An 18,754-nucleotide genomic window follows, 5' to 3' on the forward strand; every position below is an offset into this window, starting at 1 on the left:
AAAAGTGTGATTTTCCTCTGGGTTCTCCAGGTTCTCTAGGTGTGAATGAGTGTGAATGAGTGTGTGAATGTGTGTGCGTGGTGACTTGTGATAGTCTGGTATCCCATCCAGGGTATATTCCAGCCTCACACCCAGCATTCCCTGTACAGGCTCCAGATCCACCAACACCCTGACCAGAATAAAGCAGTTACTGAAGATGAATAAATGAATGATTGTGAGACTTTCATTACTTGCTAGCTACATTAGCCTTGTAGCTCCAGTGCAAAACTTAAGAAGCGACACTATTTTTAGCTGATCATCTACAATTCTCGGGCTGCTGTTCAACCACTACCTGACTTTTTTTGCTGTTCCATGGGACCAAGAAGACATATGCTGGAGGATTCACACATCTCAGATGTTTACAGTGATCGGTTCCACAACAAAGGACGTTTTTGGAGAATTGAGAATTGAGAACTGAATGGAGAATTCATGTATTTAAATATTAGTTGGCTAGAGATTGAGGTTCAAGACACAACATTTGACACACCTTTGACTCTGCACAATGTTTCTTTTCTCCTTCAGTTTTTTTTTCTGCTATGATAATGGAGGTAGAGGCTGGAATCCCACTGGCTGGGATCAAGGCTCACTGAAGCGTGTAGCATATGTACTGCACTGCTTGCTATTCAACAGCGGGAAGATTGCTCACTCCAAAAATCAAGGGTAACCCACCAGTTCAGAGAGGAAAACACACACACACATACACACACACACACACACACACACACACACACACACACACACACACACATATATATATATATACATGCTGTAGATTTCATAGTTATAATTATTAAATGTGTCCTGGCATATGCTAGCCGGTTCATTGCTCAATAAATTTGTTTGCTTCCTCACATATCTCGTATTTCTGCAACCGCGTAATGCAGCAAGAGATTTTATGGGAATTTGTATAAAATATTCCAGCATAGTTCATAGCCACTCAGTAAATATTTCAATGAAAGTCCCTACTATGAGGCTCTTAAATGATAAGAGAAGCCTGTCTTTGAGACACAAAGCAATGCAGAAGGTTCTAGAAAGAATGAAAGCAGAGCAGAAGACAAAAACATGTGTGCGTTTTATAGCTCATGATCAATTACCGCCTATTTCTGGGCAGCCGAGTCAATCGATATTAGATCAAAGCTGCCAGGGAGCTGCGGCCCACAATCCATCTGAGAGGGTGGGGCACTGCTGCAAGAAAGGGACACTGAGATGTAAAGATCTGTGTTATCTTTAGATGCATCAAAAACTGACTCCCAGCCATTCAGCCGCTTTTGCTTCCAGCACGAAGGGAGAAAAATACTTTTTCCTCTATTACACACACACACACACACACACACACACACACACACACACACACACACACACACACACACACGCCATAGTCACGTCTACTACAGTCATGTTGGACTGGGTCTTTTTTAATGCTGCAGCAGATGGGACAGCTCTATTTCCTCAGCGGAAGCTTGGCCCAGACTCTGATATCCCATATCTGCACCGGAAACAAACTGTTCCGAAATAAGAAAGGACTCCTAATTAAAAAAAAAAAAATCCAATGCACTCCTGCTCTTCTACAAACTGAAAGAAAATAGGTTTTTAAAAGTAATAAATGGCTGGCCAAGAGATCACAAATCCACTAGCATGACAAATTCCTGAGTCTGCCCCTGTGGTCCTCTTCACTGCCAACTCATTGCTAAGCCTGTCATATCCCAGCCCTCGCCTTAATTTGGTGAAGCAGGTTCATGAATTATTGCAGGCAGAGGGCTGGAGGCCTGCTCCATGTCCTTCTCCATCATGGCTGAGAGCCAGCGGAACTGCTCTGCACCGCACAGGCACCAGGACGGAGAGGAGATAAGCCTAAGCACTCTGCATTTGCGCTAGGATTTATATGTCCATCTCAGTCGGAGATAGCATGTTGTGAGGGCAGTGATAGTGTTCAGTATGCTAGTAGCATTGATCCTGGCCACTCAGGATCAAACTCAGGAGTGGAAACTAGTGACTGTATGACTACTAACATTTACTAGTCAACGAGTAATTCAAAAACTGTTACAGGTCATGGCATAAGAATAGCAACGAAAGCACCAATCCATACATCAGGTAACGGTCATATACAAGACACAATTAAAATTCCCAGCTTCAATGCTTTTTAGATGACACTTTTAACATTACCCGTGCAATACATGTGCAAAATGGTATATTTTATAAAATAGGACATAAAAAATACATTTTACATCCTTAACATCTTAACAACAGGTGGATGATGCAGTAGGGTCTGAAAGGATTTTCACCATGTACAACTCCAACCTCAGAAGAACCTGAAAACCAATCTGGGTCGGGCTCCGTTTTGAAACTAGCTGAGTGGGATTGGATAGTGATGTACAACTCGCAGCTCACACAGCGCTGGACACAATGTAATTAAATCTTGTTTAGTTTTAAATGACAACAAAATAACTGCTCGAGCAGGATTTTTAAAAAAAAAAAAAGATCCTCAGACACTACATGCAGAATGATATCAAAGTCTGTCTATTAAACCAAAATAAATTATAAATAACTTTTCGCAGTGTAGTGTTGTGCAGTTGACTGTGGAATTGACCGAAATATTTTTGGAATAAAAAATTGCACTTATCCAGCCTTCTTTACCATCTGTCCCAAATAGCTGACATATCCTCATAGCAGCAACTAGTGAACAGTCCCTCCAGGATTTTGTGATTTTGCGATCGCAGAAATTAACGCAAAATCAAGCAAACTCCACAATATACTGAGGATCTTGCATTAAAAAAAATAAATAAATACTGCAGATCTGGGCCAAGACGTGTCAGTGAAGTCATTACAACTCGTGTTCAGTCAAAACCTTCTTCGATTCATGTGCGTTGAACATGAGTACAGCTAAAAGCTAACAATTTCTAGTCTACTAGTCTATGCAGGTGGTTATACAGGGGTGAATATCAAATTAAACATGCAGGTACATAACTGCATAATAAGTTACTAATTACACTGATTTACACCAAGAACCTATATTTCTATAAGCAAAAGCGTAATCCTCTATACGAACGCATTAAACCCCAAGCTAGCAACTAAACTGGCACTACAAATGGATGTCTCTGATTAGCAGAATCGTGCAAGCCTCACTTCCACCGAGTGCTAATGTGCTTCCAGCAAACAGTGAATCTCCGTAAGGAAATTACAACCCACTCGTTTTCTTATCATCCCTCACTTTTACTGTTGAGATTTCATTAAGTTCGGCCATATAATCAATACTTTAGCTGTCAATAACTAGGCATATTAAATCCAAATAGAATCTAGTAGGAAATGTTTAAGGTGCTCTGGGGTCAAAAGGGCACAGATAAATTAGAAGAAAAGGCAGCTTCAGAGTAACAAACAACATCCATTTGCATTAAGTTGCCTTTACAATGTATGATTTTTGAGGCTATTTTGCTATACAAAATTCGCTCAGCATAAAAGAATTCTTTGGTCATGTGTTTAGATTAGTGGTCTAAGAATACATAATGCGACACGCTCACCGTTTTAGTGCCAATGAAAACAAAGACAGCCGACAACGGAATTAAAATATCTGAGTGTGACCTCTCCTATGACGCTCATCTAAAAGCCACCAATAGTAGGGTGGTATAAATTAACAACGCAAATGAATTAATCAGTCTGTACAGGATTTTGCGTATTTTTTTGTGATTGTTACAGAAAAAAAAAATTCTTGATTTTTGTGGCAGCTTTTTTCTAAATTAGCAATGCAAATTGCAAAGTATTTTTGTGCTTTTTTGAGGAAAAGTGTCTTGAATTAGCAAAACTGCAATTGCACGATATTGTTTTGCACGATCTTTAGCGGTGATGTTTGTTTGTAAATGAGACCTTTTAGCTGTACTCATGTTTGACACACTTAAATCGAAGACGGCATTGGTTGAATGTGAATGTGATGACGTCACATGACAAGTCTTGGCCCAAATTTGCGGAAAATCTGCAGTAATTTAGAAAAATTGCAAGCTCCTCCAAATATTGCAGAGGTTGCTTAATTTTGCGATCATGAAATCCTGGAGGGACTGATTAATACATTACAAGCCTACATGCCTTGCCCCTTATACAGTGAGTTGCAAAGCTACCACAAATGCTCCTGAACTGAAAAAAATATCCTAATTACCTCAAGCTCACTTTGAAGAAAGGGCATTCCATGACATGTTGTCTTCTTTGACCCAGCCACGAGCGGCTCCAAACTCCTCCTAATTTAAAACATGCTTTCTCAAGGTGTAACATTGCTACTATTACACCAAGGGTTTGTTTCCATTCCTGCACAAACCTGGATAGTGCTGATTGTTGACGTGAGCACAACATAGTACATTTTCTTTAATGGTAGGTCTACCGGATTCTTCGTTTGATTTGTCATGAAAACACGTTATCGCAAAATCTGTTGCTCAGTCAAGATTTTATTGGGATCATCTCATGTAGTGTGACAATTAGTAATCTTGTTTCAAAACAATTTTCAAACAGTATATTAAAAAATAACTGAAAAAACAGCCAAAATAGTGCAATTGTAATTCATAATTACTGTATATACATTCAATACATGGCAATCTTTCATGATCAGAGCTAGACACATCTGTGCATCAACTGTGTTTTTTTTATCATATTTTTTTTAGTCAAAATATTGTTAATCATTATCGCAATATTAACTCATGCAATAATGATATCACAGAAATAAGCAGTTTGTTCATTATATAAAATTTATTGTGGTCTGTGAGAATTGTGACCATCTAAATATCAATAAATTAACATTACATTAATAAACTTAACAGTTTATTAATTTAGTTTCATACTACTGCAGACCAATCGATTACTGTAACATATTACATATTTACCAGTTTATTTTAATATATTGTACAGTAAAGAGCCATTAAAAAAATAAAAAAAAATCTATGTCTGTCTAAAACATAGATTAAATGGTTAAATGGTTATCCTGAGCAAAGCATTATGGGAAATCTAGGACACATTACTCCAACTCTCCTGTCACTACAGCATTTACTTTGCGATTTACAGCTCTGGCCTTCTCAGAGTGCTCCAGTTTGGTTACGGTGCTGCTGACCTCGACCTCTGAATCAATACGCTCCGCTTCACTAGTGGCTCCATCAGCAAGCAGCTAGCATAGGTCAAAGCATTGCTGCATTAACTACATACACGGTTCCTGTACGATGCACAGAGCTCATCTTCACAATTCATTATCCAAAGTGCTGAAATAATACATCCCGGAAAGAATACATCTGCCGTTTGCACTGGCAATGTGTGCCAGGTTTGGTTTGGTTGCCAACCAGAAAGGAGAAACATTTGTCAATAAATTAAAAGAAAAGAAATATCAAGCAGTTTTCCTGTCCCCCGCAGGCTTTCAGGTGTTCACCAGCATGAGATCAGATCAGTCAGTGAGGGAAACGGTACACCTCACAATCTTTCATTTTATATATTCTGACTGGAGCTCATAAACAGTTTTAAGGGCTGCCTGTGAAGTCTTACATCAAGACAGCTTCGGTAATGGCTTCTGGAGAACTGAGACTTTCTCACCCACTATTAACCAATCCTGTGCAGAGAAACTGCCCACATGGAATACGGGTGAGCCCTGCTGCATTCCCAAAAGGTGACGTCATTTATCAGCCACGTCCTATAAATGACTGCCTGGCTGTAATGATTATGGAAATGCATCAATCCTTCCAAAAATATGCATTCTTTTGTCAGCATGTTTATCCAGAGGAGATTATATGATATCAAATCAGAAATCAGGATATTCCAGGCATGGGTAAAATGAATAAACTATAATAAATAAAGAGATTTGACATTTCTATAGACTCATATTTTTCTGATTGCCGGTGACATTTTCCATTGTGATGTGCCCATCATTATAAGAAATCATGGTGGATATAAAGGGTTTGATGTTATTACTGCTGTTTAAAACAGTGTACACACTTTCATACCAGTGTGATATTTGACTGGGGGAAATTACTTTTAATACATTTTAACTTTATAGTATTCACATGTTTCAAATATCACATATTGTTGTCCCTGAAGTATGATCCCGTACTGTATCGTGTATACTCGAGTATGATCCCGTACTGTATCGTATATACTCGAGTATGATCCCGTACTGTATCGTATATACTCGAGTATGCTCCCGTACTGTATCGTATATACTCGAGTATGATCCCGTACTGTATCGTATATACTCGAGTATGCTCCCGTATTGTATCGTATATACTCGAGTATGCTCCCGTACTGTATCGTATATACTCAAGTATGATCCCATATTGTATTGTATACTCAAGTATGATCCCGTACTGTATCGTATATACTCAAGTATGATCCCGTACTGTATCGTATATACTCAAGTATGATCCCGTACTGTATCGTATATACTCAAGTATGATCCCGTACTGTATCGTATATACTCAAGTATGATCCCGTACTGTATCGTATATACTCAAGTATGATCAAGTACTGTCTCCGGTTGGCTAAAATCTATTTTTAAACAAATCACAATTTGTACAAAATGAACCATTTCACAATGTTAAAAAAAAAAAAACATGTTAAGAAATCATACTCAAATGACCACTATGCTGTGTTTGGGTTATTCTCCCTTTGTAGTAAGGTGAAATAAAAATGTTTGTAAAGGTAATGTTGCCATATGAGTCACATTTCTACATCTACCAGCAGACACACAGACACACACACCACTTTACTATGTCACTTCCACTGACATATACAATACTGCGCAAAAGTTTAAGGCACCTTATTTTTTTTTGGTACAAACTTTGTTACAGTTTTTTATTTTATGACTTCTACGTAATCAAGTCAGTACAAAAAACATTTTAGATTCCAAACATCCATTTTCCAGCACAAAATTAAATGTTACAGAAAAATGTTTGTATGTCACTAAATAAAGCAGTATATTACACAAGACCCCTTTTCAGAAAAACAAAAAACAAAAAACAAAACAAAACAAAACAAAAAAAAAACACAATGAAGGCTGCTGGGTTTTGCTGCAGAAATAAGAAGCAAGTGCGACAGTCAAAGTCTCAGAAGAACCGTGACTGGTTTTGCAAGATGAGAGCAGGACTGCATTGTGTTTTGGGACAAGGCCAGAACCAAATCTCATCATGTGATAACCTTGAATATCACCTGTAACCATAGTGACTAGCTCAGAGACATATTTCAACAACAAAAATAAATAAATAAAAACCCTCTAAGATTAAAGAATGACAACATTTTGTTTCCCCAATGCTTTATAGCAGTAGCTGCACAAATTAGTTTGAACTATTACTGCAACACTGGCCTTTGCAATACTGATATGCCAATATGCAAATGAGCCTCTAAGTATAACAAATACAATAATAATAATAATAATAATAATAATGTTGTTTAAGGTGACATGAGCAGTGCTTGCCCCACCCAAAAGCACCGACACAAGCGCACTGATGTGTTCTATTGCCTCTCACTGCAGTATTACATACAGCACATAATGGAGATGATGCAGAGTCTTTAAATTATCAAAAAATACAGAATTAAGAATACAATATTCCATAAGTACATAATGGAGATCACATTTTAGAACAGAAATAAAGGTTTGAAAAATGGCCTTTTTTTGGGGGGGGGGCTCATTTTGGGGGCCATTTGTTTAAAATAAATACTGAAGAGGGAGTGAGAAGACAAAGAAAACTCACCAGTGAATCTCATTAAAATGCAAGAGGGAACCACCGAGCACTAAAGGGAAAAGCAAGCTGTGAAGCAACAGACTGTGCATTTTGTAGGTGCGCGCACGCACACACACACACACACACACACACACACACACACACACACACACACAAGTATATACATATAAAGGCACCCGGAGGAGCAAAACCAGACATTGCAAGCCTGACCAATCAAGTAAGAGTGATGTGTAATTAAAAAGAGCTTTGCAAGTCTGCAGAAAAAAAGGCTCTGGGGAGGGAAGAGTTAACGGGTTATATAGCAAAGGTTCTCAGTTCCAGTCCTGGAGAGCTACTGCTGTGCTCAGTGCTCAGTGTGATGTTTTCTCTGCTCCTAGTACACTTGACCCAGCTCCTGTAGTGCTTGATAATTAGCTAATCAGTTTGGTCAGATGTATCAGCAGTATGGAAAACCTGCTGTGAGTGGCCATGACTAGAAGTGCTGAAGCAATTTCTACAACATCTCTTAACAACAGAAGTTTAAAACACAGCTCACAAAATTGCATGCATTTACTGCATTTCTTGGTTGGGTTAGGCTTATTTGCTATTAGGCCTGCAACTAACGATTATTTTCATAATCGATAAGTTGGACAATTATTTTAAAAAAGATAAAAAATCTCAATTAATCAGATAGGGCGGGGCAAACTTTCAGTACCATTTTTTCGTTTATTTAAAATTAAATCCACAAACTGAGTGTTACAAATATGAACTTCAGACTAAAACTTTACACAACTGTTTGTCTAATTATATAAGACTGAAAGAACCCAATACACACAGACACACACCAGAATATATATTATTCATTTAGCACTGTAGTTTAATTCAGTGCCATAAAAAATGCATAAATAATTATATATATATACACATACATATATACATACATTATATATATATATACACACATACACACACACACACACACTATATATATATATATATATATATATATATATATATATATATATATATATATATATATATATATATATAAAATAATAGTATATATGCATTATTTTTTATGTATGCAAAAAAAGCACAGGATTAAACTACAGTACTAAATGAATAATAAAAACTCACTGTCTTTAGGAATATTACTTTACTTGGGTTTACCTTTGATCATAATGTTTTAATTAGACATTACAGATCAGATTACTCGCGCTCCCTCTCTGTATCAGCGCAGGAGCAACGCGGCCTCGTTACTAATAGATCACTTCCGATATAATAAAGAACATAAGTTACACTGATACAGCATATAATGACAATAAACTTAAATTAAACTAAACCTTTTAAGCAACTCGCGGCAGCATCACTGTTGTGCTACACAAACTCTTCTTTATAAAGTTTATAAATCTTCTCTGCGGTGTTTAATATAAAATGCTTCACTGCCTTAGAGGACTTGGAGGTCGCACATTTTCTTCCTCAGTCACTTGACGATTTCGCCTCCGTCTGATGGTCATTGGGAGAAAAGAAAGTTATGTACAGTGACTCTGGGTATTAGGCTAAAGCTAGCGCCATCGCATTACGTGCTATGACGTCATGTAGAAAGCGGCTTATACTTCCAGTTATTAAAAAATCCGCTAGTGTTGCATTTGAGATGATATTACCTTTCTAAAATCCACACACTAGATGGTAGAGTACACAGTGCATAGTGTAAGTGTAGAGTACTTCATTTGGGACACAACTTTAGAATTTACTCTCCGAAGCGTGTTTTCTGAACCGAAGTAACGTACTGGAAAATCTCCCCGTGCCGCGTGCAGACCAACTAATCGATAATGAGATTCGTTGACAACGATTATTATCGATTTTATTGATTAGTTGTTGCAGCTCTATTTGCTATATATCATTCTTCTCAGTTATGAACCCTTCCCCCTCTGAATAAACCTGTAAAATTGCCTCTTGCCTTACTGTGCTCAAGCTTTTTTGACAGTGGGGGTAATTTAATAGATAATTGAGTTTTATCTGCAGGTAAAATAAAAATGGCCACTACATAAAATGAACTGCAGTCCCAGGAGCCAATGTTATTGTGTCTAGATGAAGGTTTTTAAAAATTAATTAATTAACCCCTACGTGCACTCACAGGAGCACTAGTTTGTGAAATTAAAATAGGAGTAAATGCAATATCTGGTCAAAGCCAGGTTATTTTACCCATCTGATATGAAAGAGCTTTAATATAACACCCGAGACTTAAACACCTAGGCATGCTTTTGGACCTACACATAATTAACAGCGTCACTGAATTATTAGCTTAATCAGGACTAATAAAAGTTCAACTAGACTACTGAACCCTGTTGTATTAGTTTTACCAACTAAAAAAAGCACCAAAGGGGCTGTTCAGTTCATTCAATAAAGCAAACAATAATTGGCACCAAAAGGTACAAGCAAATCAGCACTGTTTCATCTCTCCTCTGTCTGAGAGCTCTTCACAAGTCAAACACAGACAGCATTAAAAATGAGGGAAACATTTATCTAAGCCATTATCATTAAGATCCTGAGTAAACATTAGAGCAAATCAATCGGCAGAATGGTGGAGTCACATGTGCCAAGTGTACAGAACATTCCAGCTTTCATTTGCCATTTGATTTGCAGAATACTGTTGCCTGGAGACGTGTTGATTAACAGATTTGCCTCCTGATCAGAGCCTACGTGAGTAACCCAATGAGTCAGTAAAACACATACTGCCACTAGCAACTCTGTTACTGCAAAACTAATCCAGTGAATTATAATATTATCATTTTACTCAGACTACCTGAATGACAATGGATGACCTAAAATTGACTCGACTGGAGAGCAGGGCCATCTGCTGACTGGGTGTCAAGGTAAAGTAAGCAATTGGTGTGAACCATTTTACCCAATAGCCTTGTTCATTACACTGAGTCAGGAAGTTGGCAAGAGATTGCTTTGTAAATGAGACTAGGCTTCGCAGACTGCTGAGCAAAAAATTAATCCCTAAATGACTTGCCAACTGGCTTAAAATTCCATGGATTTAACTACAGAAGCTATTTCCAACATGGATGATAGCCAGTTTCCCATTGAACGTTCCAAAGCTCCTGTCCTCATTCTCCTCATTCTGCAACATCATTCTTGAGTTCACCTCTTACAGTACAAGACGTTTCATTTTTAAGTATCAAATGAACGGTGTCTTATTAATGAAGCTTGGTATCTGAATGGCTAAGCTACAGGGGTTGCCAAATTGCAGCTGACAATCGTTTGGATAGTCCTGCTGTGAGAAAGAAATCTTCCACTGAGATTCTCGACTACACAAACAGACAGAAATATTTCACATAAGTAGTTGGCTAATATTTACCCATCATACACAGACAGGGCTCGGATGCAAGTGCAGGGATTTATTGAATGAAGCTGACAAATCCAAAACCAAAAATAAACCAAAATCAAAGTCAGTGACTACGTTTACATGGACAGCAATAATCTAATTATTGATCTTATTCTGAATAAGACGATATTCTGATTAAGGTGTTTACATGAAATGCTTTTAGAAGATTCCTTTCAGGTTCCCGTTTTACATGTTATAGAACATAGATCGATTAACGGCACACGTCATTACGTCACCGCGAGACACCGCCCGATGTTCCCTCCAGAAATTCACTTATCGACATGCAGTCCATCTTTGTTATGGTACCATTTACAGTTTTGGGTGTTTCATTTTTAATTTTACGAAAGCTTCAAGTGCAGTTAATTATTTATCATGTTATACGTGCAAATAGACGACTGCTTGAAGACATGGGCTGCGTCCGAAACCGCATTCTTACCTACTATATATTATATAGAAATACATGTATTTCACCTACTATATATAGTTAAGGACGCACTTTTGGACGCAGCCATGTTCTCGTTTGCCATCAAACGGTTGAGCACTGCCGTGTGTGATCATGTCCACACAAAATGCGGTGAAAACTCCCACACAACATTAATAGTGTGATTAAGGTGTGTATGTGTCTGTAATGCACTTCCATACTGCGACTTATATAGGAATACTCCACGTCTTAATTCCATTTGTGTTTACTTCGAGTATGACTTTAGTTGGATTAATGTTATCAATAATCGCTGTATACATGGTAGTTTCTTAATCAGAGTATTGTCTTAATTGGGTTAATATCGGATTATTGTTGTCCATGTAAACGTACTGAAAAGCTGGGCAAAGTATCAGGTGATCAGCAGAAAGGTCTAAATAAATTAACAAAACAGAAATGATCAACAGTGGAAAAGTGTGCACACAAACAAAAGACTCGATGTCAGGGGCAAGACTTCACAAAGATATACCAAAAGTCTGAGCCATTTTTAGGGATTGTACTGATTGGGACCAGGTGGTTGTGATCAGAAGTCCAGGATACAGGATCCTAGAACAATGTCAGAACTCTGTGGACTGGAACATGTTGTGTGCTTGCTGTGCTTTTCATGCATCACCACCATCACTAGTGATAATAAATGATGGCATATGACCAGGTGGGATTCATGGCTGTCTGGCCACCAGCATGCCAACAAATCAAAGTTTGTTACTGGCTAGTCTGCCCAGCATCAGCTAAACACAGAAGAAGGAAAGAGAAAGTCCCTGAGGCAGCCTGGTGTGCCAAAGCATGATAACGGACCACAGTACCGTTATCTCACCCAGACTAACGGGCGATCAGGAGACTGTCTCAGTCTCATCAAGCCCTCTGTTGAAATGCTTAATTCAGAGCACCATCTCGTTTTCAGAATAACAAATAAGGAGGGTTGAGCTGCTTGGGCAGCTACTTCTGAAGAGTCTTCTAATCTCCCACCACATGTACTATGAGACTCTTTCCTCTCCGCCCAATGGATTCTCACTGGTCACTTTCCTCTCTTCTTTCTCATCCTTAAATCCCTTATCTGCCTCCCTCTCCAGTCATGCTATCCTATAGATTACTTTCTCTTCCTTATTCCTTGGGACTGGTCTAACAAAAAAGCTGAAAGACTTGTTTATATTCCTAAGTATCACTGCTACTAATCGAGGAAAATGTGCATTTGCACTCAATTTAGCAGACAAGTCAAAAAAGGCAGTATGAGCTGTGTGATACTGGGAACATGCCAAGATAAACAGCGTACTGCACAAATCAGCAAATACTTAAAGGCTGCATTATGAGAGAAATCAAGAATAACAAAGATAACCTTCACTAAGAACACTGACAGCAAAGCCTGTTTAATCTCCTTCATCAGAGTCTAACATGCCCTCGCTTACGTCTCATCATTCATTAAAGTACGTTCACAAAGGATTTCCTTAGCGTTTTTCAGAGGTGCTCTTTCAGCATGATTGTGGATTGACGCAAAACACAGGCTTGCATCAAAAATCAATGCAATGTCTCAAACTGTGAGAACAAAATTGTGTGGCGTTGCTGCTTCACCAGCTATTACAAAGAGATCTGTTGCAGAGGTTATTGACTAAGCATCTAAGTCTAATGGCAGAAATTCATTCAAGGTAACACAACAGAGCAAAAACCTGTCCTTCATGGAACTGAAAACACTTTAGTTCATAGGTCTTGCAGTGAGATGCTGTCATGACGTAAGTTTAAACCAATAACACAACAGGACATTAAACTAACAGTAAGCTATTCTTCAGTCCCTCCAAGATTTAGCGATTTTGCGATCGCAGAAAAGAATGCAAAATCAAGGAACTTTTCAAAATTACTACAGATTTTCTGCAGATTTGAGCCAAGATGTGTCATGTGACATCATCATAACGTGCCATGTGACATCATCACAATGCGCATTCAGCCAAAGCCCGCTTTGATTCACGTGCATGAGTACAGCTTAAAGGTTTCATTTTCCAACAAACATCACCGTGCCAAACAATTCTGTGCCATTGTATTTTTGCCAATTCAAGTCTTTTTCCACAAAATCTCTTCTTTGAATTTTTGGCCACAACAATCACAAAAAAAAAAAACCTCTGCGAAATCGTGTACTGGATGATTTTTTACCATTTTACAATTTAGGCTTGCTACAATTTCTACATAATCGCCTAACTACAATTATTAATTACAAATTACAAATTAATAAAACTATGACACAGTTATTGGCACTGATAGAACTTCTGGATCAAAATGGTATCTAAAGTAAAATTTTCTTTAAATTCATCCATGATTTAGGAACTCTTAAATGGTCATTCATGACTACCTGTTTCACTGGGGTGACACAGGCCAAATTTCCTTATTCATACATCAACATGGGGAAAATCAGAGAATAAACAAACGATTTGAGACAAAAGTTGATAAATCAGACATTGGATTTATCCGCTGTTATGGCAATAATTAAGAAATTGAACGCAACTGAAGCTGTAATTAATCTGCCTGGAAGTGCATTTTACCTACACACAGGAGGAGGATGGTTAAAGAGGTAAGAACTTCTCCAAGCATCACTGCTGGAGATTTGCAGAAGATGGCATCGTTTTGGGGTCACCACCTCTCAAAAATCCACAATTAGATGTCTCCTGCATACCAACTATTTGGAAGGTGTGCCAGCAGAAATCAATTCCTTTCATCTAATAACACAGTGCTTCTTGGCAACAAAAACTCAAGCTGGGTTTGGCATAAAAAGAAGGATTATATATATATATAAGAACCCACTTCCTACTGTTAAGTATGGTGAAAGATCTGTGATGTTGCTGTTTTTCCTCCAAAGACCTGTGAACCTCATTAGGATCACGGCATGATGGACTCCATGAAGTACCATAAGATTTCTGGCTGCGTCTGCATTAGGGATGTCACGAGAACCGATACTTCGGTACCAAGTCAGTACCAACATTCTTAAAACGTGATGGTACTTGTTTTTCTGCAGTAGCATTAGTACCGTTTGTAACAAAAGTACCGAAAGTACAGAGGTTGCGATTCTTCCGGACCTTATGGGGGCAGCAAATACGCGCAAGTGTTTTAGTCGGTCCACAAGTGGTGAAGAAGAAGAGGAACGCCTACAAGCACACAGAAAAACTACAGAAGTTTAGCTTAGCTTAACATGTTTAGCTCCGCCCCGACTCGTTGAGAGGAAAGCTAGTATCGGTTTCCGGTGTGCAACCGATGCTATCGTTCATTTCCAACAAAGCGAGGAAACACCTGGAATTTGGCGAAGCACCTGAAACACAGGCCCTATAGTATATTTGTTTGAGGCAGCTGGCATTGTTGCCGTGAAACCAGCTAACGTTATGCTCCATGTAATGTTTGTGATAGCCTGTTATTTGTTAACGACACTGACGCATTGCAATGTTATAAACTACCTCCGGATGGGCCACCACGCATCGCCATTCAGCCCGTGTCCTGTCAGCTAAATGTAGCCTAATGTCACTAATAATTATTCACATGTTCATGCTTTTAATAAATCTTTTTGGCCTGCTACCATATCAGTGAATTTAAACTAATGCTTGCATTCAGAGTATAAGGTGTGTGTGTGTGTGTGTGTGTGTGTGTGTGTGTGTGTGTGCGTGCGCGTTTAGGGGTGCACCTCCGGAGACTTATTATCAGACAGTGTTTGATAACTAAAATACCCCCCCTCTCGCTCTCTATGCCAGTACCAGCCAGAGGAGGATGTCCTCCAGGAAAGTTTTTTTATTTTATTTTTATACCACACGGTGGTATCGACTTTGGTATTGAGTATCGTGTACTTTTGGTGGTATCAGTATGGACTACTAGATTTCTGGTATCGTGACATCCCTAGTCTGCAAGAAGCTACATCTGGGTCATACTCTGATCTTCCAGCAGGACAATGCTCCAAAAAATACATCCAAAATGGTTCCATGACCACAGACTCAGTCACCTGAACAAAACTCCATTGAAAACCAGTGAAATGAGCTGAAGAGGATTTGGAGATTGTGCATAGAGGAGTGCTCGCTTGTACTCTCCAAAATCACCAAGCATTACAGGAGAAGACTCAGTACTGTTGTGTTGTGTGGTGTTGTGTTACTAAATGTAGTTGTTCCCATAATTGTGATTCATGTGCCTTTGTTAAATAAGTAAGTTTTCTCTTTTATTCAAATAAATTTTATTAAGGGTGGATCAATTAAGGATTCGATCTCCGTCATATTTTCAGTGTGACATTAAGTTCACTAACCTTTAATGTATTTTATTATATGCTTTTAACCCATTTTTACAATGGGTGCCAATAATTCATCCTCCAGTAACTTATTTGAGTATTTCTGTTGTGCATTTAAGTGGCATAAAGTCAAGAGAAGAGACAATTACACATTAATATTAATTGCGATTATGTGCATGACAAATAATAGTTAGTCAGAATGTCATAATTGCAACTAGTGTCGTATTTACTGCAACATGTCTTTATTCAATGAAGAGCACGTTGAATAGAAGAAAAATACATTTTGCAATCTGTCAGATGGTTTTAATCAGATTTTTTTGTCACAGATAAAATTCAATCCATATTTTGGCATTAAAATAATTCCCAAATGATTTGATTAAAGAATGAACTGCAGTATGCTTCCCTTTGGTGTTTTATGTTCCCAAAAACAGTCCAGAGACATAAACCATGCAACAAAACCAATGCCGTACTCTAATATGACCCATAATATTATGTTACAGTTGAAAGGAGATTCCTTCAAGAGCCACGTTACTCCCGAGAAATCCATCACCAGGAGACTTTTAGATGCACCAAAGTGTCAGAGGGCTTATAGCAAGAAATGGTTTATTGGTTAGCACACATTTGTACATCTGTGGCTGTACAAATACAAGTGACCCGCAGAAGAAGCCAGGTCTAATGTTGATCACAGCTTTAGCTTTACTCCTCATTGTTCCTCAAGACAGTGAAGACCGAACGGAGGCGAGATGACATTCCCCAGAGTGAATCCATGGCAACATTATTCCACTGCATGCAAATCTCAATCTCTGGTGAGGCATACAACCAATCTTCAGTCCACTCATCTGAATAAGACCAAGGCACGGCTCTGTATAGCTGATTCATTCAATATACAGCCAAACTGCTCTGTATACTGATAAATGCTTATTTGTCTAGACACCATCGCCAAGTTCTGCCGGTCACCCATGAGAACCTTTTGGGATGCAAACGACCAATTTGACATGGTGACATGGTGACATAGTCAACCTCATCACCAGTATTAGAGACAAGGCTAATGATGTCACTATAAACCATCCTAAAGGATACAGCTACTCAAGTTCAGATCAGCCACCAACACTCTGGGTGTGTCTCAGTATCTCTATTATTTATATATTTATTTACACATTCATCCTATACCAAATGCAGCAGCAATATCATAGAAGGCATCAGAGGAAAATGTCATTCATTCTGTCAGACAGATGTTTTCATCATCTGTACATTATTTATACTGCAGCAGTAAAACTGCTAGTCGGGTATACATATCAATAAACATCATCAAATAACTTTAAATCATTAAACATATAAACATTTTTAAGACATCCAAAAATCAAGATTTCACGGTCTTCAACTGTAATAAAGGGAAACTTATTAAGTTACAGAGGTGCAGTGTGTAATATACTGAACCATCACATGCAAAACAACTTGTTCCAAACTGACACTCACCGCTTTGCTCTCCAAGAAAGACCAGCTTGAATTTCCTTAAAGGGTTCCCGAAGTCGTTGGCCACAGACATGGTTTTATATATATTGTTGTTGTTTTTTGTTGTGTATGTGTGTGTGTATGTGTGTGTGTGTGTGTGTGTGTGAGATAGAGAGAGAGAGAGAGAGAGAGAGAGAGAGAGCGTGCGTGTGTGTGTGTGTGTGTGTGTGTGTGTGTTTCCACTGATTACAGCCTCCTGTGCTCAGAGTGCTGTCTGTACTAACGGTGCTCCTGCGATGCTGCACCGGACTGCCTGGTAGAGTCACAGCTGCTGCGCATGCGCAATCTTCAAGAGGCCCCGCCCTCTATCTATGCATAACGTCATGCTGGAACCCCGGTAAGACTTTAATTTTTTATTTATTTTTATTTATTTATTTATTTTAATAACAAAATAATTGTAGGATTGATTATTTATTGATTATAAATTAATTATATTCGAGCTTTTTTTTTTTTTTTTTTTTTTTACATCCCACACAAGTTAGCTTAAAGGTTGCTTTCTTATTTATATATAACATGCAAAAAAATTTCCCTATCAGTATAGGTTTTTTTAACCATATATTTTATGCTTGAATACATACTTTTTTTTAATTCATATTTCTAAATACCAAGAAATTATATTATTTGTGTAAATTTAAAGTGGATATATATCTGGAAATATATTAAATAACAAAATAAATGTTCATATTGTTTATACTGTTGAAGATCTTTGTATGATTGTCTGTTAAATACATTATCCCATCATTACTGTTAATTACTGTTATTGTTCATAAATCTCACAAAAGTAAAAACAGTATGAAATCTGTAAACATCTTATTTGTAATATCGAACTTTCATATTGACCTGCATAAATAAGTACTGCACTTCTGTTTGACTGAAAATGAATTTTAAATTATTTATTATTATTATTATTATTATTATTATTATTATTAATAATAATAATAATAATAATAATAATAATAATAATAACTAAAAAAATATTAATAATACAAATATTTCCTCATTCTTTTTTGTTTGCCACAAAGTAATTAATGATCAATTCTGAAGGGCCATTTGATATTGATAAACAACAAGAAAAGTATAAGATTTATGACATTATTGTGAATGTAACTTCATTTTGTAACTTTCAGAAACCTCTATGTAATTACATTTTAATTTGCTTCTACCGTGCCCTCCACTACTATTGGCACCCTTGGTAAATATGACAAAGTCGTATGTGAAAAATTGACTTTATTGTTGAACCATTTGATCATTTGTTAAAAAAAATTCACAAAAATAAATACTCTGCTCTCATGGATATCGAACAATTGCAAACACAACACAGGTTTATCAAAACAAAATCTTTATTAAATGTAGGTGTGCAACAATTATTGGCACCCCTATGAATTCATATGAGAAAGATATATTTGAAGTATATTCCCATT

General features: G+C 37.6%; 1 protein-coding gene across 1 annotated transcript in view; it reads right to left on the reverse strand.

Annotated features, from left to right (window-relative positions):
• The window catches only part of rab6ba (RAB6B, member RAS oncogene family a), a 95,355-nt gene extending 77,727 nt beyond the window's left edge, over nucleotides 1-17,628 (reverse strand). Inside the window, exon 1 of the mRNA XM_017479149.3 lies at nucleotides 17,298-17,628. Within this exon, the coding sequence (XP_017334638.1) occupies nucleotides 17,298-17,367 (70 nt within the window). The 5' untranslated portion in view covers nucleotides 17,368-17,628. The remainder of the gene's footprint in view (nucleotides 1-17,297) is intronic.
• Nucleotides 17,629-18,754: the final 1,126 nt, after the last annotated feature.

Source organism: Ictalurus punctatus, chromosome 11 (genome assembly GCF_001660625.3).
Source record: "Ictalurus punctatus breed USDA103 chromosome 11, Coco_2.0, whole genome shotgun sequence".
Taxonomy (NCBI): domain Eukaryota; kingdom Metazoa; phylum Chordata; class Actinopteri; order Siluriformes; family Ictaluridae; genus Ictalurus; species Ictalurus punctatus.